At 53.5% G+C, this 23,020-nt stretch overlaps 1 protein-coding gene across 2 annotated transcripts in view; it reads left to right on the top strand.

Moving 5' to 3' along the window:
- The window catches only part of STK32B (serine/threonine kinase 32B), a 206,013-nt gene that overhangs the window by 51,371 nt on the left and 131,622 nt on the right, over positions 1-23,020 (top strand). For both annotated transcript variants that reach the window (XM_040966057.1, XM_040966058.1), the window contains exons 2-3: positions 2,728-2,783; positions 18,333-18,484. In XM_040966057.1, the coding sequence (XP_040821991.1) occupies positions 2,728-2,783; positions 18,333-18,484 (208 nt within the window). The remainder of the gene's footprint in view (positions 1-2,727; positions 2,784-18,332; positions 18,485-23,020) is intronic.

Genomic DNA, 23,020 nt, shown 5'->3' with positions numbered 1-23,020 from the left:
CAGGAGGGCTCTGGGTGGCTGTCAGGGCTGCAGGACCCTCTAGATACTGCTATGAGAGACCCAGGCAAGCTGGGACAGGATGGTCGCCCCGGGAAACCCGCGCTCAGGCCCTTTCAGCCAAGGCCTCTCACGAATGAGGATTGTGCAGGCATGTGGGCTGGTGTTCTTTGTGACGAAGCCATTCCTGTTTGGGTGTGTGACCATGCACGTGTCCCAGCTGTTTCAGGCATGGTCACATCAAGCACGGCATACTGGGTCCCAGGGAGATACTGCATCACTGGCAGGAGCAGCCCGTATGCTCAAAACCTGGGTCCCAGGGAGATTCAGCGAGGCAGTACGCCTCTGTCACTGTCATCAGGTGCCTTTTAGCAGGTGCCTCCTGCGAGACCCCCTGCCAAGGAACCCCCAGAGATGGGGAAGGGGACACGGGTGGATGGGAATTGCTCAAGCACTGTGACTATTAAATAGCAGCAGTAGCTGTTGATGAACAGCTGCCCCTGGGAGGAGCTAAGGAGAGGGGGTGGGGTTTTGCCTCCTGAGGGGACACACCTGGGGCCAGCGATGCTCTCAGGAGAGCAGTGGCCACGCATTCCCCTGGCTAGGTGTAGGAGCCCAGAATCGGCCGGACTGACCCCCTGGCCACAGGCCCCACCGCATGGCCCAGCCTGACTTTTGGCATCATTGGGCAGGGGGGAAGCTTGCTGCCTGGAGACAGAATCCAGAGGAAGGCCAGGGTGAGTGTCCACACATAGGTGTGGACAGTTCTTGTCCAGGCCTGCAGTTAGGTCATGCAGAGGAGAGGGAGTTGTCTGCTGTTCACTCTCCAAGGCCAACAGGATGTCAGGTGTCATTCTACGGAAGGGAGGCCCCGCAAGACCCAAGTGCACCAGCCAGCGGAGTGGAGCCAGGGCTACAGGGCTGGTGGTCCAGCTTCGGTGCGGGGCCCTGCTGAGCGTTGCCTGGGAGCCTGCAGAAGGCAGCCCTGGGAGGATGTGAGTTATTGAGGGGTCACACGGGTGGGTAGCATCACCAGGTAGCAAGCCCACATGCTGGGTGTGGAAGGTAAGAGCGTAGTAGGGGAGTGGCCTGGGAGACGGGTGCTGTGGCTGCCTAGATGGTGGGACCCCAGGGTCCCTGCACTTCTTGGGGCAGCACCACATCCCTGGGGCTCTGCAGATTAAGCTCATTGATTTCCTGACCTTCAGGGATTTTGCCTCTTTCCTGGAAGACAGGGACCAGTCTTGGTCAGAACCCAGGCTTGGCCTGGTTACCTGTTAACCCGGCCTTTCTGCTCTCAGCACCTGAGGTGTATGGTCACCCGCTGGCCACTGATATTGGCATGGCGGGGACACGAGCTCCTCCCAGGGACCGTCCATCACGCATTGGATGACCAATGGAGCACCAGTTGTGCTCACTGAGCTCCACCCAGGATTGAGCTCCTCAGTCCAGTGCATCTTTGTTAACGCAGCCTTTTCCATAGCGATGGGACGTGCCTGGCACTTAGCCCCGCTCCGATGTCCTGTTTATTCCCCTCCCTGGCCCTGCTGCAGGAGTGTTATGGGACACCATCACCATGGTACATCCATTGTCCCTTCCTTCCGTGAATGTTCCTCAACTAAAGACTGTACCGAGCATGGTGCTGGTTGCCGGGGGGGTCGTACATCCCCTCATCCCTCCTGCCGGAGGGCTGGCAAGGCCCTTAACACTAGGGAACTTAGAGCTCAGTGCCACCCATGGCACACTGGACAGTGGAGGCTTGGGGCTGGGCCAGACCTTTCTCCAGCTGCAGGGGACTCAGTGTGAGGCCCTGAGAAGACTATGCTGGACCCAGGGAGCAAGGATCACTGCGGTGCAGAGTCGATCGGTGTGTCTGCGCTGGGTGGATGTGGGGTAGTTTGGTGGGACCTGAGGCAGCCTGGGGAGACTTAGCTGTTCGTACTGAGAACTGTGGAGGGGCTGGGGAGAGGAGTCCTCTTGGGGGCAAGGACAGTCACTCTGCTTGCCACCCCTGGTGGGAGAGCCAGGAGAGGAGGATGTTGAAAGGCTACTGGAGTGGTCTAGGACATGAGCAGCAGGTGGGGTTAGGTGGCTGCGATGGTCCTGCGGTGGACAGCAGTGCGACATGGCAAAGAGGCAAAATGGGTCAAGCTGTGAAGGGCCAGGAATGGTGTGGGAAAGGCAGGGTAGAGGCTGCATGCCTGGCTTTGAGCTTGTGTGGTCAGACACAATGGTGACACCGCTGAACCAGAGCTGTGGTGTGAACCTATTGACTTCAAGGTGGCTTTGAAATACCCAAGGGAAAGTGTGTGGTAGGCAGTGCTGCATCTCAGAGCCCATGATGCCATGGAGAGCAGGTACAGCCGGAGCTTGTGGAGCCCATGGAAGAGAGAAGCCACAGGGTGCAGGGTTGGCACCAGGAGGCAAGGCTGGGGCATAAAGGAACTCAAGGAGTTACATGGCTGTGGGTTTGTGGCTTTGGGTGGGAGGCAGGGAGGCGGAGGTTAGGCACACGTGGGCAGAGAGCAAGGAAGCTGAAGTGGCAGGAATGGAAGGTGCAAGATGGGCAGAGTGTGTGGGGGGCTGGGGTGGGACTGCTGATTCAGCCCCGTTGCCCCAGTGGAGTCACTGCCAGGGCAAGTGTGAGGATGCTGGGCCAAACGGGTGGTCTGTGTCCAAAGGTGACGTGAGACTGGGGGAATCTGACCTGTGTCCTTTTCTCTGTTGCAGTCAACTTTGACCATTTCCAGATTCTGCGGGCCATCGGCAAAGGAAGTTTTGGGAAGGTAAGGATGAAATTTTCCAGACCCCTGGGCTTGGTGGACTTGTGTGTGTGTGTAGGGGGGTGGTTTGCACTGGGGGAGTTTGCTATTCCCCAGCAAGAGTTCAGTTTGACAAATTGGTACTGAGAAGGAAGTCTACATGGTTTCCTTTGGCTCTGGTATAATTTTATTCTGGAAATTGAGTTACCATAGGCAGTCCCGGTTTAGGTAAATTACAATGGTAATTACTTCAAGGTTTCTAATGCCCCTTTCTTCCTGGACAATCTAGATGTGCAAAATGGAAACAAAACAAAACAAAACAAAACAAAACAAAACAAAACAAAACAAAACAACTGACTGTTCCCAACTGTTCTCCCAGCCACGTGAGCCTGGTTGTTTGGAATGTTCCTACTCGGGATTCCAGATACGTCCTTGTGTTGTCAAGAATTATATCCATTTTACAGATAGAAAAGCTGAGTCTTGGGAACTCAGAAAGGTGGACCAGTGGATACACAGCCCCACAAACAGCAGTGTGGATGCCAGGGTTTGGAGTCATGGCTGCTTGGTGACCAGGGATCCCCACCCTCCATGGTGACTTGTGGGGGCATCCAGGGTGAGATGGGGGTGACAGGATTGCCTACCCCTGTCCTTTCCTTCCTCGTCAATTGGTTCCACGCATTCCACAGCCTGCACCAGGCATGCTGTTGGAGCCTGCGTGTCTTTCCCCATTCTGCAGCTTACATTTAGGAAGAAGAGAAATACCATGGATAGGGCCACGCTCGATGGTCCTTTGGAGAATGGGGAGTGCGTGGGGGCTGTAGTAAGGGAACAGCACCAGGGATTAGTGAAGTGGCCACCCTGTGAGTGGAAGAGCTGCAGCCTGGGGTCAGGTCTCTGCTGCGTTCTCAGCTCTCCTCTGCACTCCCAGCCCGTGCCCTGCACTCAGCGTGCTGCTCTCCCTGTATGCCACTGGCTCTGTCCTCCAGCACATGCACCCTGAGGCCTGCATCTTACTTTCTTGCCTTCACTTCCTGTGTTTAAGGATGCCTACTGCTCAGCATGTCCCACCCTTGGGGGCCCCTGGGCTCCCACAGCTCCCAGCATGCCCTTCTGCTCACAAGGTCATAGAAATTCATCCAGTGCTTGTTCATTTATACCTTTTTCATCCACTCATTTACTCATCCATCCATTCCTCATCTGTCATCACTTGTCCATCCACCCACGCACACACTGATCCATCCCTCTCTCCTTTTCTATCCACCCATACATCCGTCCACCTGTGCAGACATCCACCTGCCCATCCGTCCACCTGTGCAGACATCCACCCGCCCATCCATCCACCCATCTTCCCTCCCTGCCTCTATCCTTCCATCCATCTACCTTCTCTTTCTCAATCCCTTTGTCCATCTATCATTTTAGCCTGAAACTTGCTAGCATACAGTTTAGTCGGAAGAGTTATATGGTAAATACCTGTATCCATGACCCACATTTTATAATCAATATCTTACTGTCCTCTGTTCACTCATAAATCTGTCATGTTTCATAGTAAGTTATGATGGTCTGTAGATTGCCACCTGAATATCTCAATATAGAGGTTCACCTGCAACCTCTGTCCTGACACAATGAAATGTATGAATTTCAACTTGACTCTTGCTGAGTTTTGGGAAATGCGTGCACCTGGGTAACCTGAACCCCTGCTAAAATATAGAATGTTGTTGCCCTCATCCACAAGTTTCCAGTTGAAAGCCAGCGTGGGTTGAAACTGTATGTGATTAGATGACATTTGCGTGTTCTGAAACATCCCCTGGAATGGAATCCCCTGGGACGTGTGTGTAGCCCCACAGTGTTTGCAGTCTTGCATGGCATTTTTCCAGCAGGACGCTTCGGAGGTTCACCCGGCCATGTTGCTGGGCCTCGATGCTCTGCTCTCTCTCACGGAGAAGTGTCTGTCCATTCCCGCTCACCAGCCCTGCATCCGTGGGCATCCTGGGAGATTCCCGGGCGGTCTCTGGGTGTGACTGCTCTAAAAAGCCACGAAGAAGCCTTTTTGTGTGGCCATCTGATTCATTTGTTTTGGGTAAATAATTAGAGTTGGAATTGTTGGTTCATAGAGTGGGGTGAATTTAGTTTTACGCAAAACTGCCAAGAGGTTTTCCAAAATGATCGTTTCCTTTTATTTTCCACCGTTTGTTTCACATTCTTGCCAATGTCGACTGCTATCAGTATTTTTCATCTGGAGCAGTCTGACTTGGGTAGAATCTGAATGTGGTTTTAATTTGCATTTTCTCGTGACTGTTGATGAACATTTGTTTCGTCAGCTTGATGGCCAGTCATAGATCTTTAACGAAGGATCTTTTCAAAGCTTCTTGCTGTTTAAATGCATGGCTTGTGGGCTTTCTTACTGTTGCAGTGTGGGATACATGTGTAGTAAGGACTTGAAATACTAGTCCTTTATCAGAAAATTATTTTCCACTGGATTGATTTGTCTATTAAGCTTATTAGTAGTGTGTTTCGATGCACGAAAGGTTTAAATTTTGATGAAGTCTCATTTGAGAATTTCCCTTAGCACATTTTTACTTTATGTAAGTTGCCGAAGAAAACTCAGTGCAAGAAAATCTGTTTATTTTTCAAAGATACTTTCTTGTGTTTACTTCCTGAAAGTTCCGCGGCTGTAGCTTACAGTCCCAGCTCCACGACTCACTTGACTCACTTTTCTTGTATAATGTGAAATAGGGTCTAAGTTCATTTTTGTTTCCTGTGTGAATATTATTTCTTGGAAAGAGTTGTTTTGTTTGGAATCTGCATGGGAAGTCAGATGAGCTATCATCATGGGTAAGGGGGGGAGTCTTCTTTTTTAAAAAAAATTAATTTAAAAAATGTTATTTGATGGTAATTACAGGGTTGATCGGGGTGGGAAGGATCAAGGATCAGGGAATAGTGGGTGAAATCATTGCCTCCTAATTCTCCATTTCTTCTTGTCTCTGAGGGAAGTGGCGAGACAATGGGGGAAGCCACACCTAGTCCCCCAAATGTCGGAGTACCCAGGGACGGTGAACGGCCACCCGATACCAGCCCAGGGCCCACTATGGTGCATGTTCCGAGGGTTCTGCCCAGGAGGTTTGGATAGATCTGCAATGCTGTTGATTTTGCTGATCCAAGGGTGACACAGTCCTCCCAGTGCCCACTGGTTGACAGGTCTCCACTCACCCAGGTTTTTGCTGTCATTTTCTGCAGGGGGAGTTGTCTAATTTGCTCTGTTCTCCTTCCTCTGTGATGGTCCCAAATGCGCTACCATATTTTCCATGGGCATCAGGGTCTGCAACCACAGCTATGCTTTTTTTACTCACAGGTGGGTCCCAGGGCCTGGGCCAGGCAACCCGAGTCCCACCGGATCCCCAGCCCTGGGACTCATGATCCAGGCACCCCCCACACACACAGACGGGCCCCTGGACCCAGGCCAGGCAGCCTGAGCCCCGCCAGGTTCATGGGGGGAGTCTTCTTCCGGGCACGCTCTGTTTCTCTGACCTACCTCATGCAGGTGCCAGACTGTCTTAACCACTCGAAATTCCTGTTAACTCTTGAAATCAGAATGTGTAAATCTTCAAAATTTATGCCTTTTCAAGTGTTGGCTTTTTTGTTTTGTTTTGTTTTACATGTCAGGTCATTGGGTTTCCATAGAAATTTTGGATTTGCTTGTCAATTTCTGCAAAGACCTGGTGGGATTATAATGGAAATTATATTATATCTGTTTATCAATTTGAAAATAACTGACATTTTAATAGTATTGCATCTTCTAATCCATGAGCATGGTAATTCTTTCTTTTTAAATCTTTTTTTTTGTTAAGTATTCAACATTTTTACCTTAGAGATGTTTTGTCTTCTTTAGAACAAGGTCTTTGTAGTAAATTTTCCTAAATAATTCATGGCATTATGTTTTGCACTGTTATACTGGAATTGTTTTTAGTTTATTTTTACATTATGCCAAAATGTGCTTTTAGGCTTACAGTCTCATAAAATGTGTCAGAACATTTCCTTCCTGTTTTTTTTTTTAAGATTTATTTTATTTTTATTGGGAAGGCAGATTTACAGAAAGAAGGAGATATGAGAGAAAAATCTTCCATCTGCTGGTTCACTCCTTAAGTGTCCACAGTGACCAGAGCTGAACTGATCCAAAGCCAGGAACCAGGGACTTCTTCCAGGTTTGCCATGTAGGTGCATGCTCCCTAGGTTTTGGGCTGCCCTCCACTGCTTTCCCAGGCCACAAGCAGGGAGCTGGATGGGAAGTAGAGCAGCCGGACAAACACAGGACCAATATCGGATCCTTGCAGATGCAAGACGAGGATTTAGCCACTAGGCTATCATGCTGGGCCCTCCTTCCTGTTTAAAAAAAGATTTATTTATTCAGAAGAATGATGGGAGAGTGAGAAGATAGTGAGTGAGCTAGAGTGAGGTCTTCCATTCATGGCTCACTCCCCAGATGGCCTCAATAGTCAGGACTGAGCTAAGCTGAAGCGAGGATCCAGAGCTAAAACCTAGATGTTGGAAGCCAGGGCCTTCCTCTGGGTGTCCCACCTAGGGCCTAAGCATGGGGCCATCATCTGCTGCCTCCATTCTTTCATGACCTGCGGCTTTCCAGCCTGTCAGCAGGAGACCTTGGATCCTCAGCATGGTTCTGCCTGGTGTCACCCCCTTAGCTGTTCATCTGTCTTGGTGGCCTGCACTGTGTGGTCCTGGTATGGCTGGGCTCTAGGAACCTGCAGTGGAGGACCTGCATTTCAGACCTAGGATTTTTCCAGAGGGTCAGCTGACTTCTCTTCTCCCCACCCCTGTCTCTTAATAACTTCGGCCATTTGTTAGTGAATTTTTATTCTGTTTTGTAAGACTTATTTGTTTTAAATAGAGTTATTGAGAAAGAAAGACACAGAGAAACTGAAAAAGAGAGATCTTTCTTTCCATCCACTGGCTTGCTTACAATTGGCCATCTCAGCTGGGCAAGGGCCAGTTTGAAGCCAGGAACCAGGAGCTTCTTCCCATCTCCCACAGGGGTGCAGGGGCCCAAGGGTTTGGACCATCCTCTCCTGCTTTCCCAGGTGCGTTAGCAGGGAGCTGGATCAGAAGTGGAGCCCATATGGGATGCCAGCATCACAGGCAGCAGCTTAACCCTACAGGCTGTAGCAGCTGTCCCAAAGTTGGTCTCTTTAAGTTGCTATTGAATGCTAACTCGTCTTGGTGATGTGCAGATTCCTGCAGTATGTCAGAAGTAGCCAGTGTTTAGCATAAGAGGAGCCTATGTCAGGAGCAGAATATAGCTTTATTCTGGTCAAATCCAAGCAATCATTGCATTGCCTGATAAGAGCAGTTGAGAGCTCCACGGCGATTTGGTGCTAAAGGTGGAGGTGAGCCAGTGGGCTAAATGAAGTGCGGCTCCTAGTGTGGGATGAACACCTTGGCTTTGCGTCCCACCTTCAGCAGCTTTGATGCTTAGTGTTGATGAAGAATTTTCAGGAACGGACGGCGTGCTGCTCTGCACAGTTTTTAGGGAGCACGTGTGAGTTTGTGGAGACCTTGTTTTGTAGAGAAGTCATGTGCCCCAAGTACAGAATAGAAAGTAAACAGCTGTGGAGACCCACGGATGGGAGCACCACGGAGGATGGCATGAGCTTCCCGGTGTCTGTTGACTTTCCTGGCTGAGCTGTGGGTTAGCTGGGGCACAGCAGGTTAACTCCCTGGGGTACAGTTGAAGCAGGTTAGACTTGGCAGTCAGACTGCCTCGATGCACAGCCAGTAGGGGGCATCTGCGAGAGTGTGCTGCCATGGCCAACAGGTGACAGTGGCTCCACTTCTGGAAGCACCACATGCACTTGTGTCTCTCCCCTCACCAGGACACACTTCTTCCCAATCCTTGTGTTCCCAAGGTCACCATCTGTCCCCACTCCTCTGCTGAGATGGGCATGTCACATGGATGGGCCGGGCGTGGACCGCACTCGCTTGGATGGAGTGTGTGGTCCAAGGAGTGGCACTGAGATCTGCGCCCAGCCAGCTGCTCTTGGACGCTTTCCGTGGAAGTGGAGGTGTGAGAGTTCTTGTCTTTGCATCATTTCCTGTGAAAAGACAAATCCGCATTTCCCGAGAGCCAGTTCCCTCCATGCTTGCTGGAGGGGAAGTGTGTCTGTGGAGGCAAGGATGAGGCTCACAGCCAAGAACGAGAAGGGGGTGTAAGAGGGAGACAGAGACACAGAGCCCCATTGACAGGAGGTGGGTGCACTGGGTATTTATAACACCATTTGTGGGCAAAATGATCACCTTAAACCTTGGCCTGCGGTAGATGCGTTGAGTCCCACCTTCAGCTGCTCTGGCAGGGCCAGAACAGATGACTTTTCTGGCCTCATGGGGCCCCTGCAGGCTGGATGTGTCCCAGCCCTGGCTTAACACTGGGCCAGGGTGGCATGCTGTTCCCTGTAGCACACACATACAGACTTGGACTTGCTGCCTTCAGCTTTGCACCTGCAGCACGTTTTGCTGGACTCACCCTGGTGTCAGTTCTTGCCTCAGGTTCTCCCAGAAGTTGGTTTTGAGCCCAGAGTTGAGTTCAAACCACTTGTTGGGAGATACGCCCAGGAAATGCCTGTAAGAAGCAGACAGACAAAGGAAGGTGGCCAGTAGCATGTGTGTGCAGCTGCTTACCACCAGAGCCACTTGCCTGGGAATGGCCAGGAGGCAGCACTAAGTGGTCAGCTACAGTGTGCACAGGACCCCCACCCCACTGTGTGCAGCAGGACCCCTCTTGCCCTCCTGGCTTGTTCAGTGCACAGCAGCAGAGCCTCTGGGCCTTCACGATGAGCAGTGGCATAGGGAAGTGACTGGGATGGGGCTTGGGAGCATAGCAGCATCTCCGCCTTCTGCTGCTTCCAGTTCCCTGAGCTGGCCACTGTCCTCGCTGGCCTCTCCTGCCTGTGTGAGTTCTTCTTGGGCTTCCACGTTGGCAGCACAGGGTTCTGACTCCTCAGAAGCTGGAAGTGACCATGCCAGGAGCCCAGAGTGCCAGGTGTTGTTTTCCCCACTTCACAGGGGAGACACCAAGGCCTAGGGAAGGCCCCTGCTGCAGCCTGGGGTGTACTGGCTGTCTTACCTCGACACTTCCAGCACACGAGTGGCAGCAGCCAGCTGTGCTGAGTGTGGGTTTTGGAACTGATAGAGCATGGAGAGGGGAGCTTGAGCTCCTAAAAGGGTAGGTGGGGCTGAGGTCTAACCTTGCAGCTTCTGCCCTGAGAACTTGAACCTGGCCGAGAAGCTTCTGCAGTTCTTCTTGTTTCCCTTATCTGCAAAATAAGAATGAACTTGAACTCCCACGGACTTCAAGTTTTCATGAAAAAAAAAAAAAACAAAAAACAAAAACCAAGTGGCTATGAATATGTAGCTCCCAGCATTACACCTGGATTGTGGTGGCATTTTTAAGAAAAACACTTGTTTATTTGAAAGGCAGAGTGATAGAGAGAGGAGGTTGAGAGAGATCGAACTCCATCCAGGTCTCCCATGTGGGTGCAGGGGCTCCAGCAATGGGGCCATCCTCTGCTGCTTTCACGGGTGCTTAGCAGGAAGCTGGATCAGAAACAGAGTAGCTGGGATTTGAACTGCCCATAGGATGCCCTATGGGGGAGTGGTTTAATCTGCTCTGCCACAGGATGGCCCCCAATTGGAATCTTTGCAGTGTCTTTCATTTGAGGCCAGCCTTGCTAATATTTCCCTTGGCAACCTGATGGAGTGTAGAAAGAGAGGAGCCTGTGCCCATGGTGCCGAGTTGGGTGAAGACCTGCCGGCCTGACCCCCAGGCCCTTCTTGCCTCTGGTTCTCTTAGCGTTGCCTCCGCCTGTCTCCCACACAGCTGGGCCAGCCACCGTTCTCAGGTTGCTGGCTTGCCTTGCCTCCGCCTTCAGATGGAGAGGTTGGTCTGGGTCTCAGTCTTTGCTTAGTGTCATCAGCTTGGGAGTGCTGGGTGTGCGGTAAAGGCTTAGCAGGTGCTGGCTTGGTGATTGGGTGGGTAGGAGAGGGAAGACAGACTGTGGGAGGGGAGGAAGAGGCTTCTGTCTGATGCCAGGCAGGGAGGTGCATCAGGTGGACCACACGGCCATTCTGGTGTCCAGTGACTTCCTTCATGGTCTGTGGGTGCCATGTCTCCATGCCAGTTTGCAAGGTGGTGCCATCTTGCTTATGCCTGTTTTTCCAATTTCTGTGCCCGTATCTTTCTGCTGGTCAAACTCCATTCCTACTAATTTCCCGGCAGTGCTGAAGCTAATCTCCAACTCACAGACCTGGCACTTTCTGCTTTCTCTTCCCTGGTCTCTGCAAGGCTTGCTCATTCCCTAGGGGGCTTCGGTTAGATGCCCCTCACCGGGCCAACCTGGAACGTCCACATGCCTCCCCTTTTGTCCCCAACACCACCTGGGATGCTGATGAGCTCATTCATTTGTCCTCTTGGTTGTGGATCTTCCAAGACAAGCTCTGTGTCCTCCATGCCCACCAATCAGGAAGTCTCTGTGTATCCCCACCAGTTTTTCCTTGCCAAACCGAAGAAACGAAGATTTATTCAGTTCCTGGGGCTGGAGGATCCCAGTCCCAGATGTGATCCCTTGGATTCACATCCAAGGAGTGCAAAGAGAGTGCCGGACAGGGAGGAAAGAACAGAGAGTGCAGGATAGGGGGAGGACGAGGAGCAAGGAGTGAAGGAGGACAGAGAGCAGAGAGTGGAGGAGGACGGAGAGCAGAGAGTGGAGGAGGACGGAGAGCAGAGAGTGGAGGAGGACGGAGAGCAGAGAGTGGAGGAGGACGGAGAGCAGAGAGTGGAGGAGGACGGAGAGCAGAGAGTGGAGGAGGACGGGGAGCAGAGAGTGGAGGAGGAGGGGGAGCAGAGAGTGCAGGAGGACGGGGAGCAGAGAGTGGAGGAGGAGGGGGAGCAGAGAGTGCAGGAGGACGGAGAGCAGAGAGTGGAGGAGGACAGGGTGCAGAGAGTGCAGCATGGGGAGCCCCCTGGATGACGGGGAGCAGAGAGTACAAGGCGGGGAGCAGACAGCAAGCACACTCACCTGGGTGGCCTCCTCTTCCCACGGAGGTCCCATCATCAGGGTTGGACCCCAGCAAATTTAACCTCTGCATTTTCCAAGGCTCCACCTGCAGACACCAAGTTTAAGTACCATCCTAAATCCATTAGCCTCAGGCTCTGGGATCCAGTGGCCAGCACTGGGGCTTTGGGGGACAGCACACTGTTGTCTGCACTGTAGCAATGGGCTTGTATCCTCACAAGCCAGTGTAGGCATGCAGAAGCTGAAACTCCTGCATTGCTCTCTGCGTGCAATCTGTATTTGCAGGTTCACCAGGCGATGTAGACAGACACCTGTACAGCAGTGTTCATACCTGGCAGCTACAGGCAGTATAGACATAGATACAGTTATACATGTATGAACACGCTTCAAAATCTCAAGGAAAGCAGAAGTAATAATGCATTTTTCTTTTAGCAAAAATTTTCAAAAAGTTACTGCTGTGCTACTGTAGTGATGTAGCACATTAATCTTCCACCTGTAAGTTGCAGCATCGCTTATGGGTGCCCATACATGTCCCACCTGCCCCACTTCCGATCCATGGCCCTGCTGTGGTCTAGGAAAACAGTAGCGGCCATCCCAAGGCCTTGGGACCCTGTACCCACTTGGGCGACCTGGAAGAGGCTCCTGGCTTCTGGCTAAGTATTAGCATAGTTCTGGCCATTGTGGCTATCTAGGGAGTGAACCAACAGATGGAAGAACTCTCTGTCTCCTCTCTTTGTAAGAATCTGCCTTTCATTGAATGGAAAATATCCATTATGAAAACACCATGCATGGATGTCAATTTTTTTTTGACAAAAACTAGCATCTTCTAATTATTTCATTCACTTTTGAAGTTTCTTTGTATGCCCCCATATGCATATATCCAAAAATGATACGTTTCTACAAGCAACAGACACAAATGTGCATGTGTACAAGCATGTCACATAGGCCCCTGCATAGCATTTGCACACACACATATCCCGTGTCATCTGTAGCTGTATATGCACACATACACATATAGGGAGATCCACAGACATTTCTGGGATGCCTGTAACCCATGCTTGTCCATCACGTACACACACGAGTGACTGGCAGTAATGAGGAGGTGCAGAACCTGACCGTTAACCAGCAGCGAGCCAGGCTTAGTGGCGAGCCTCCTCTTGGTGACCAGGCGAGATGCTCCACACCATCTAACCCAGAAACCCACAGGGCTTAATTACCTTCCTGGGAAGGAGGAGTCCTTGGGGAGCACTCCCGGAGGGGCTGGCTTTTCAAGTGCCTGATGCGGTTTGGCAGGTGGGCCCCGGGCGGGCATCAGGAGCTGCAGGGTTAGGACGAAATAAACATGGAGTTAATTAAAATTCATGGAATAGCTGGAGGCAGTCTGCACATGCAACTGCAGCCAGTGGCCCGGAGCTGGAGGATAAGAGCTCTTTAGGTCTCTCAGAGGAAGATTCTGGATAAAATTGATGAAAGGCTGTTCACTGATGGCTGCACACAGTGCCTTATTATGCGACGATGTCATCTGTTAGCCAGCCGGAGTGTTTGCCGTCTCTTTCCGCATTTGCAGGTCTTTATAGCTGCTTGCAAACTCACCAGGTGGAAAACACAATATTTGGTTAATGGCACACTAACTCATTTAGTTCCCAGACTGCCACAGATACGTTCAGGAATTAAACAAGGATTCAGTCTGACAGATCCGCCCGCATGTTTGGAGGCATTTCCGAGCAGCAGGGATGCTGGAAGTTGCTGCGGGATGGCGGGATGTCCAGCAGGAGCTTGGACCAGGTGGTCAGTGCTGTGGTCAGCTGTCCTGTCCTGGCATCAGGTCATCAGGTCCCTGGACCAGCTGGCTGCACCAAGTGCTGCATACCACAGAGCTGGTGGTAGGGTGGGATGGGGAGGGGGCTGGACAGGGGGTAGGGAGAGACAAGGAGACAGATGTAAGCAGGAGCTCTCCAGGACTCTGCGGAAGCTCAGAGGGGTCTCCTTGTTGGAGCTGAGGCTGACATAGCCAAGAGGGAAGCAAGTCGTGTGAAGATGTGGGTTAGAACCACATAGAGAAAGGCAGCAGCAGGTGCTGGGTGCTGAGTCGGCAGCCACATGAGCAGCAGGGCCCGTGGCGACTGATGCACTCTGCTGTGAGCAGGACCTGGAGTGCAGGTGGCTCCTTGGAGGGAGCAGCTCTAATGCCTGCGTGTCCGCTGCCAGCCGGCCAGCTTTGGCTCTGGCCCTGCCATGCACGTGACCCTGCCGGCCAGCTCCGGCTCTGGCCCTGCCATGCACGTGACCCTGACTTCCTGGAGCCTCGCGCTCACTCTTCTTCCTTATTTCTCAAATTCTCCAAGATGATCCTTTCACCAGGAGCCTCTGGCTCAGGAAAGATGGATTCTGTTTCTCTTTAATGAACTATTTATTAATTTCCTGGTAATTAGGTCGTGTTGGTTTGTGGCACCCTTGGGAGGAATTGACGGGCTCCTGGGGATGGTTATATTGAGAGCTGGGGCCCATGGGACGAGGCCAGCTCTATGGACAGCAGGTTAAGCTGCCCCTGAGTGCTAATGGGCTGCTCCACTTCCAGTACAGCTCCCTGCTCCTGCACTGGGAAAGCAGTGGAAGATGGCGCAAATCCTTGGGTCCCTGCACCCATGTGTGGGACTCAGATCTCTCTCCTGGGGTCCTTGGTCGCATGCACTCACCTGTTCCATAGCACTGCCCTCCTAAGTAGTAACACTGACCCATTCACTCACTCATTCAGCGACAATATGCATCAGGAGCCTGCTGTTTTTCAAGTCTCTACAAGGAGAGGGAGACAGGGAGGGAAGGAACTAGAGACAGGACGAACAAGGACCCTCAAGGGCTGGGGCTAGACCAGGCCCAAGCTGGAAGCCAGGAGCCTAGCCCAGATGCCCCATGTGCATGGCGAGAACTCAACCATAACTGCCTTCTGGGAGGTTAGTGGGAGGCGCATGCCAGGGGAAGCTGGAGTTGGGGCCCGAGCTGGGACATAAAGCCAAGCCTCCATGGGAAATGGGCGCCACCGCTGGTGTCTTAACTGTTAGGCCCATGCCCATTCCCAAGTCAACTTTGATCCCTCCACCATCTGTCAGAGGGTCCATGGGATTGTTGTGCTGGGAAATCATGTCATGGTTTATTCATTAGTTGGGATGAGTTCAGTGGCAGAGAACAGAAAATCTCCCTTAAGGGGGCTTAACCAAAGCAGGGTTTACTTTCCTTGTATGGTAAGAAATCTCCAAGTAGAAGTCCCCATGATAGCAGGTTCAGCATCTTCAAGATCCTCTTGGCCTCATGGTTGTAGGGGGCTGCTGTAGCTCCTGGCATTGTGTTTTAGGCTCTCCCTGGAAAGCTCCAGCTAACACACACCTTGGCTGCAAGTGCCCATCTCCATGGACCCCCCGAGGCCTTCTTGGAGAGTAGGAGGAAGTGTGGGAGGTAGCTCAGAGCTTTATATTTTCCTAATGATCTGAGCAGTGGCAGCTAGTACCATCACTCACTTGAGTAACCAACCATGGCTCACCCTGATTTATCTTCTGCTCATTCTCCAGTTGGTCACTTCTCATATCCTGCTTTTTAATGTCATGTGACAGCTGACAATTCACTTGCTGAACCTGCCCCTCCCCTGTGAGACACAGGGATGGGAGGCCAGGGCAGCCAGCCCCACCCTGATGCTGGGGGAGGCAGAGTCAGTGAGGCTGGCTCCAGAGGGCTGCTGGCTCCTTCTCACCCTTGTGGTCCTCAGCCCAGGGCTGGCTTCCCTGGCTGTGACCTTCCACCCTCCGGGAGCCAGGGATGCCTGGGCCACCTGCAAGGAGTACAGCCCTGACAATGGTGGTCACCATGGAAGAAGCAGGCAGGCTTTCTGGAAAATTCCAATCAAGGAGTGCTCAGCTGGGACTGCACAGGACCCTTCCCTGGAGAGTGCTTAGGAAATCAAATGTCTGGGGCTCCCCTGGACCTCTGGGCATGCTGTGGAGTTCTCAGTCACAGTACAGTCAGGCCCGTGTCCAGCCTGAGTCCAAGGGCCTTCTGTGCAGCCAGGACCCATTCTCAAAGGTCTGTGCCCACTCTGTGCTGAGCAAGCAGAGCTGCATGCTGCCTGGCACTGATTGCTAGGTCTCCGGGCCTTGTAATGACTGGGTTGCATTCGTCCTAATTGAGTGAGGCTAAGAGGAGTGGTGCTTGGTAGGGGCCGCCTTTCAGCCCCTTGCTGGCCTTGGCCAATTGCTCCTGCTCACCTCATTAACTCTGATTTCCCCAGAGGCAAGGGCACAGGGCACTGGAGCATCCTAGATGCCTTCTCCTAATTTGTCCCTGAATGTTCCCTGGCCTGGGAGCATGGGCTGGCGGACTCAGGTGACCGGAAGTCCTGTGCAAGGGCGCCAGGGCCAGAGGGCACCTGTGACGGCAGCAGGTTCCTCAGGCACGAGGTTGTCACGGGACTTGGAGCATAGCTTCCCCCGCTGCGTGATAAACATGGAGGTGCCTGGGGCTGTTCCTGGCACCTGGCTGGTGGCATGTGGCAGGCCCTGCTAAGGGTGGGATCTAGCTCTGGATGGACTCAACCTTGGGGCTCAGGGCCAGGAGGTCATGGGGCCAAGAATGAAGGCAGCAGGTTCCACTGTGTGAGCTGGACACCCCACACAGGACAGGTGGGGCCCCTGCTGGCGGCAGGGGCAGGATTTCCTAACTCAGGGTGTGCCACCACCTGTGGGGATGGGAACCATAACAGCCCAGCCTCGGAGACACTGGATGCAGCTCCCAGCGGTGCCAAGGGATGTGCGAGCTGTCTCCTTATTGTAACACGAGGCTGGAGCTGGGGCACTAGATGAGGGAAGCAGTTGTGTTTGGCTCACGATTCTGTGCAGAACATGCACATCGGGTGCCTTGTTGACTCCAGAGGACTCAGTGGCAGGTAGCAACAGGCAGCCTGCAATGCCTGTGCATTGGCACACCAGAGCTGGCTGGCCCAAAAGATGGAGCCTGGACTCACTGTCTGATAATGACCTTGATGGAACTGACCAGGGTCCCCGAGAACTGATCAGGGTCCTCTGAGAAACGGCCAGGGTCCACTGAGAACCGACCAGGGTCCCTGAGAACTGACCAGGGTCCCCTGAGAACCGACCAGGGTGCCTGAGAACCGACCAGGACCCCCAAGAACTGACCAGGGTCCCCTGAGAACCGACCAGGGTGCCTGAGAACCAACCAGGGCCTCTGAAAACCAACCAGGGTCCCTGAGAACCAACCAGGGCCCCCAAGAACTGACCAGGGCCCCCAAGAACTGACCAGGGTCCCTGAGAACTGACCAGGGTCCCCAAGAACTGATCAGGGTCCTCTGAGAAATGGCCAGGGTCCCCTGAGAACTGACCAGAGCCCCCCTGAGAACCGACTAGGGCCCCTGAGAACTTACCAGGCCCCCTGAGAACTGATCAGGGTCCCATGTACTGACCAGGTCCCCTGAGAACTGATCAGGGTCCCATGTACTGACCAGGCCCCCTGAGAACTGACCAGGGTCCCCTGATAACTGACCAGGGCCCCTGAGAACCAACCAGGGCCCCCAAGAACTGACCAGGGCCCCCAAGAACTGACCAGGGTCCCTGAGAACTGACCAGGGTCCCCAAGAACTGATCAGGGTCCTCTGAGAAATGGCCAGGGTCCCCTGAGAACTGACCAGAGCCCCCCTGAGAACCGACTAGGGCCCCTGAGAACTTACCAGGCCCCCTGAGAACTGACCAGATTCCCATGTGCTGACCAGGCCCCCTGAGAACTGATCAGGGTCCCATGTACTGACCAGGTCCCCTGAGAACTGATCAGGGTCCCATGTACTGACCAGGTCCCCTGAGAACTGATCAGGGTCCCATGTACTGACCAGGCCCCCTGAGAACTAACCAGGGTCCCCTGAGAACTGACCAGGGCCCCTGAGAACCAACCAGGGCCCCCAAGAACTGACCAGGGCCCCCGAGAACTGACCAGGGTCCCTGAGAACTGACCAGGGTCCCCAAGAACTGATCAGGGTCCTCTGAGAAATGACCAGGGTCCCCTGAGAACTGACCAGAGCCCCCCGAGAACCGACTAGGGCCCCTGAGAACTTACCAGGCCCCCTGAGAACTGACCAGATTCCCATGTGCTGACCAGGCCCCCTGAGAACTGATCAGGGTCCCATGTACTGACCAGGGTCCCTGAGAACTGACCAGCTGTGTGCATGCATGCAGTGAGACCCCTGAGGGCAAGCCTGCCTGTTGCATCTCCCACATCTGCAGCTCCCCTCTCCAGCACTTGGCACATGAGCTTGGTGGAGACATGAGACACTCGTCTAGCTCCTCCCTTTGTGAATTCATGGGGTGGGGGGCGTATCTCAAGGTTTAGCAGGGTTGGCATGTTTTCAGAGCTTGGAATGAAAGTGCGAGGGGAGCCGGCTCGCCCCTCCTTGCCCCGCCTCTCCTTCCCTGGCCTGATGGCTGTCCCCTGTGACTGCTGGCAGGTGTGCATCGTGCAGAAGCGGGACACCAAGAAGATGTACGCCATGAAGTACATGAACAAGCAGCAGTGCATCGAGCGGGGAGAGGTGCACAATGTCTTCCGGGAGCTGCAGATCATGCAGGGGCTGGAGCACCCCTTCCTGGTCAACCTGTGGTGAGTGGCGCCCTGGGGGCTCCGAGGCTTGCCCCAGCACTGGTCAGTGCGTGGTGTGTTCATGGCTCTGCTGCCTGGTAGTTCTGCGTGCTGTATTCATGGTGTATGATGTGTGCATGCAGTGTGACATGTGCTTGTGGTATGTGGCGTGTGTTAATGGTGTGTGGTGTGTGTGCGTTCTGTGTGAGGGGAGTCACCTCAGGGTGCCCCCCTTAGGCTCTGCTCTCTAATGTTCTGCTCATGGTCTTTGAGACACAACAGAGGAGTGACAGATACGCTTGGTAACCCTAATGTACTGAGAGGTCGAACTGAGGAGTTCACATTTCTGTGTATCCAAATAAGCTTGCCTCTTAACTCCATTTTCCATGACATTTGGGAAGTGTCATTGTGTGTGAGTGTACAATAGATGAATGGTAAAGTGAGGGTGGAAGCGGAAGACAGGTGGATGATGGTGATGGGTAAAAAAGGAGATGATACGTGGGTGGGTGGTGGATTGTACCCTTTGTGCTGTTGGTTAAAGGGCCAGTGCTGAGTGGGATAGCTGCTGTGTGGGTCAGGGTTAACCTTACTAGAGGGAGAGCCACCTGAGTTGGCCGAAGCATGACTGGGCAGTTCTTGACCTTTCTACCAAGTTGAGAATCGCAGCGACTTGGCTCCCTGGCTCATGGTGACCCTGGGTAGGTCCACTCCAGCCAGCACGACAGCTTCCGCAGAGGCTGAGGGTCATGGGCTGCGAGCTGGATCAGGCCTCTTCCTGCCAGGGTGGAGGAGGGGCAGGAAGGAGGTCCCACCTGGGGCTCAGGAGCAGACATGAGGCAAGGGCAACTGCAGCTGGAAACATGGAACAGGAGGGAGCAGCCGGGGCTGGCTCCCCCGGCACTCATCTCCCAGCCACCAGCACGGCTCTTGGCTGTGACTAAAATGTGGCTCCACCTGAGGCCCTGTCTGCTGGCACTGAATGTTTTCACTTCTGAAGGGGAATGACTCAACCTTTAACGGGCCCTTCACATGCGTCCTGTGTAGCTAGTGGTACAGCACTCTCCTCGTAGCATTAGACCCATTTTACCCTCAGGACAACTGAATTACATAGCTGGAAAGTGGGAGAGGCAGGACTTGAACCTGAACTGTCCCAGCCTCGTGGCCCACACTTCTAAGCCCCATGCCACAGCTGCTGGAAGGGGTCCCAGCCCGTGACAGGGCGTTGAGCCTTGCTGCTTGGCTGCTGTGGGCTCCTGTCTCTGGCCGACCTTGCTGGGCTCGCTGTTGGCTGGCTCACTGGGTGTTGCTGCCTTGCTTGTTGGGGCAGCACTAACTGCTGTGTACAAATTGCGCATCAGCTATTCATCTCATCACACGGAGGTTGGCTCTGCTGCCCTGGGAAGTCCTGACTGGGCACCGTCTCATCCTGCCTTGCCAACGTGCCAGGCCGTAGAGCAGCCCAGGCCAAAGCCCAGCACGGAGGGGTTTCATGGCGATTTTTGCTGCTCAGTGATGAGTGGTTTCCGTTCCCAAGCTGCTGGCAGCCCAGGTTGACTTGTCAGGTGTGGGTATTTTCACCTCTTCTAAAATGAGGCTGGTTTATTGTCTTGGGCTGGAAACAACCCAAGGCTGAGGAGAAAGGGAAAGACAAAAAATCCCACCCAGACAGAAAGGGTGCAGTGTGTTTGGAGGCCTGGGGTAGGGAGGGCCAGAGTAGGGAAGGGAGGTGGAAGCAGGGTTGGACAGGGGGTTCAGCCTCAAGAGCTGCTTTCCTGGGTTCTCACCCTGGCTCTGCCTTTCCAGCGGCTCCTATAGACCAAGTTCAGATGTTGAAACCCTAACCTGCGGGGCGACTGTGTCTGGAGAGAGCCTTTAGGACACGTGCTGGCTAAATGAAATGATGGGGCTAATTGGGCAGGATTGTGGCCTTATAGGCAGAGGGAGAAGGGGATGGAGACAGGAAGAGGAAGAGAGAAAGGTGAAAAGGGGAGTGGGAGAGACAGAGCAAACAGCTCATTGAGGACAAAGCAGGAAGGGTGTCAGGAGGAACGCCCTCCGCAGAACCTGGTGGGGCTGGTGCCCTGACATGGACGTGCAGCTTTTAGGACCAGAAGAAACACGTGTGTGGTTTATGGCACAGTCCGTGTGTTCTCGCTGGGCAGCCTCAGCCAAGGGAGAGAGTGGGTGGGCCTCTCCGTGTGTCCTCTTTCTTCTGAAATACAAGGATAATGACTTTATAGCACTACCCCAAGGACCAATGGTGACACAGGACACACCCCACTCAGTCTTGGGTGACATGTAAAACACATCTACACTGTCTTGGGTGACATATAACACACCTTTACTGTCCTGAGTAGTTCATAACACACCCGCATAGTCTCAGAGCGAGGTTCCCACTGCTGTGGTGTGGCCAGTCCCCGTCCTGCAGTGTTGGCCCCTGGCTGGTCGAATGTGTTGAAGTCAAGTCACTTCCTGTCTGTCTGTGGACAAGCTGTCTTCTCCTGTAGTGTCAGGGGCGAGGCTGTAGGGACCGTTGCGATCTTGAGTTTGGCGTGCTGCACCTCTGGTTAAGCATGAGTGGAGGTAGCTCCTGCATGGTTTCAGAGCATGTGTTCAAAACCCACTTCAGCCTACGCGGCCTCTGGCATTCCATCCAGCCTTGGCTCCTGACCCCTGTCTTGACCACCAGCTTGGGATGTTGTGTCTGTGCTGCATCTTGCTGTTGGCAGCTCTCCAGGCCTCTGCACCAGTTGCTTTTGCCCTGGTCACATCACCAATTTGTTCTCCATGAGAACTAAGGTTCACCTCCTCACCAATACCCCTTTCTTATGCAAACACTCATCGGCTCTTCCTGGGAGCCAGGCTCTGTCCTCTATTCCAGGGCTGCTAGGATGAGGAGTGGGCCTGGCTCCGTCCCCTTGGAGCTCACAGCCTGGGACTTCTCTCCTCTCTCGAGTCTTCAGGACTTCCAGGTGCCCCATAATCAGGGATGCTCTTCTCTGAGCGTCAAGACGGCACAGCCCAGCTAGGGTCCACACATCTGCTTGCCTTTCTCATTCCTCTATGGGAAGAAACCCCAGATGCATGCAAGGATCTTGGGGTCCATCAGTGAACTCATACCACGTTGTTGAGAGGCCTGTGATCCACCTGCCAGGGCTGGAGCTTGGTGGTGGCCAGAAAGCAACAAGCAAGACAGTTGCTCTCGGCTTTGCAGAGCCTCCCGGGGGAGATGTTCCCCATGCAGACAGCCATGCGTGTTCTCCTGCTCTCTTCCCTTCCTTCCTCCTGTGGTATCCTGGGATAGAACACAGAGAAGTACAGGCCTCAAACACCACACATGTCCACGGTCAGGCCATGGCCTTGCATGTCCGGGGCTACAGGCATGAGTCTTCCTCCTCTCGTGAGCCTCAGCAGCTGCTCCAATTAGCAAAATCTGCAGTGTCCACTGCCTCCTGGGACACTCTTGACCTGCGCGAACATCGTTGGCAGGACAAGCACAAGAGGGGACAAGTTTCTTTGAGTGTTAGCCACTAACTAGCAAGACTTCATCTGGTGGTTTGAAGAGATGCCCAGAGCGGCCCCCAGAGAGTTTGATACTGAGAAGGGAGCAGGGAGTGTGGGCTCCAGAAGTGCCCGGTGGCACCCACCACTGAGCCAGCACTGTTTTGCAGAACGAGCTGTCTGAGTAGCAGAGGCCAACTGTATGAAAGCAGGGCTCAGGAGGGCACGTGGTGCCTGATCCTGGGGTGCTGGACAGCTCCTGGACCAGCCAGGGAACGCCAGCAATCTGTTGGGGAGGCACTGGGGAGTGTCCACACGAATCCCCATGTTGGAATGCTCTGCTTCCCTCCACCTTTTTACCAAAAGCACAAGATCTTCTTGTGCCCATTTCTCTGGTGATAATCCATGGCTGGCACCTTGCTTGTTCCATAGGAGATTGTTACATGCACCCCATGCTTGTTGAAAACCAGCAGCAACAGCACTCCTGCTTGCCGATCGCCTGTCGCATACCACTCATGTCTGATTTTATCTCAGCAGGTGTCAGCAGTGTCTTTCCAGGTGGATGCTCTTGTCCCCAGTTCACAGTGGAGAGGCTGAGGAGCAGGCGTTAAAGTATTCATGCAAGATGACAGAGCTCGTGGGAGGCAGTGTCGAGGGCTGGAGAACACATAGCAGCAGCCTGTTGGGTGTGGGGACTGGGGCCCAGCCTTGGCACGTAGCACTTGTGGACTGCCCCCACTCCCCACAGGGCTGGCATCAGACCAACAGCGGGGTCTGCACCGCCTTGTGTGATTTGGGAAGCTTTATTAATCAATGCTGTGAGCCAGCCCGGGCACTACCCTGCTGCTGGGAGCCAGCCCTGGCACTCCCCTGCTGGACCCAAGTCCACCAGCTTCCCAACCCAACTTCTCTGAGTGAGGCCAGAGCCGAGCTTGAGTCAGGGGCGGGCCAGCCTGGAGGTGAGCAGGGCTTTCCCATGCAAAGGAAGCACGGACATTGTATCCTGGCTTATGTGACAGGTGAGCCCTTCTCTGCGAGCCTCAGTTTCCACTGATT

The sequence above is a fragment of the Ochotona curzoniae genome, unplaced genomic scaffold (assembly GCF_017591425.1).
Source record: "Ochotona curzoniae isolate NIBS_2020 unplaced genomic scaffold, NIBS_Ocur_1.0 scaffold_4505, whole genome shotgun sequence".
NCBI classification, from domain to species: domain Eukaryota; kingdom Metazoa; phylum Chordata; class Mammalia; order Lagomorpha; family Ochotonidae; genus Ochotona; species Ochotona curzoniae.
This window is presented reverse-complemented; position numbering and strand designations above follow the sequence as displayed.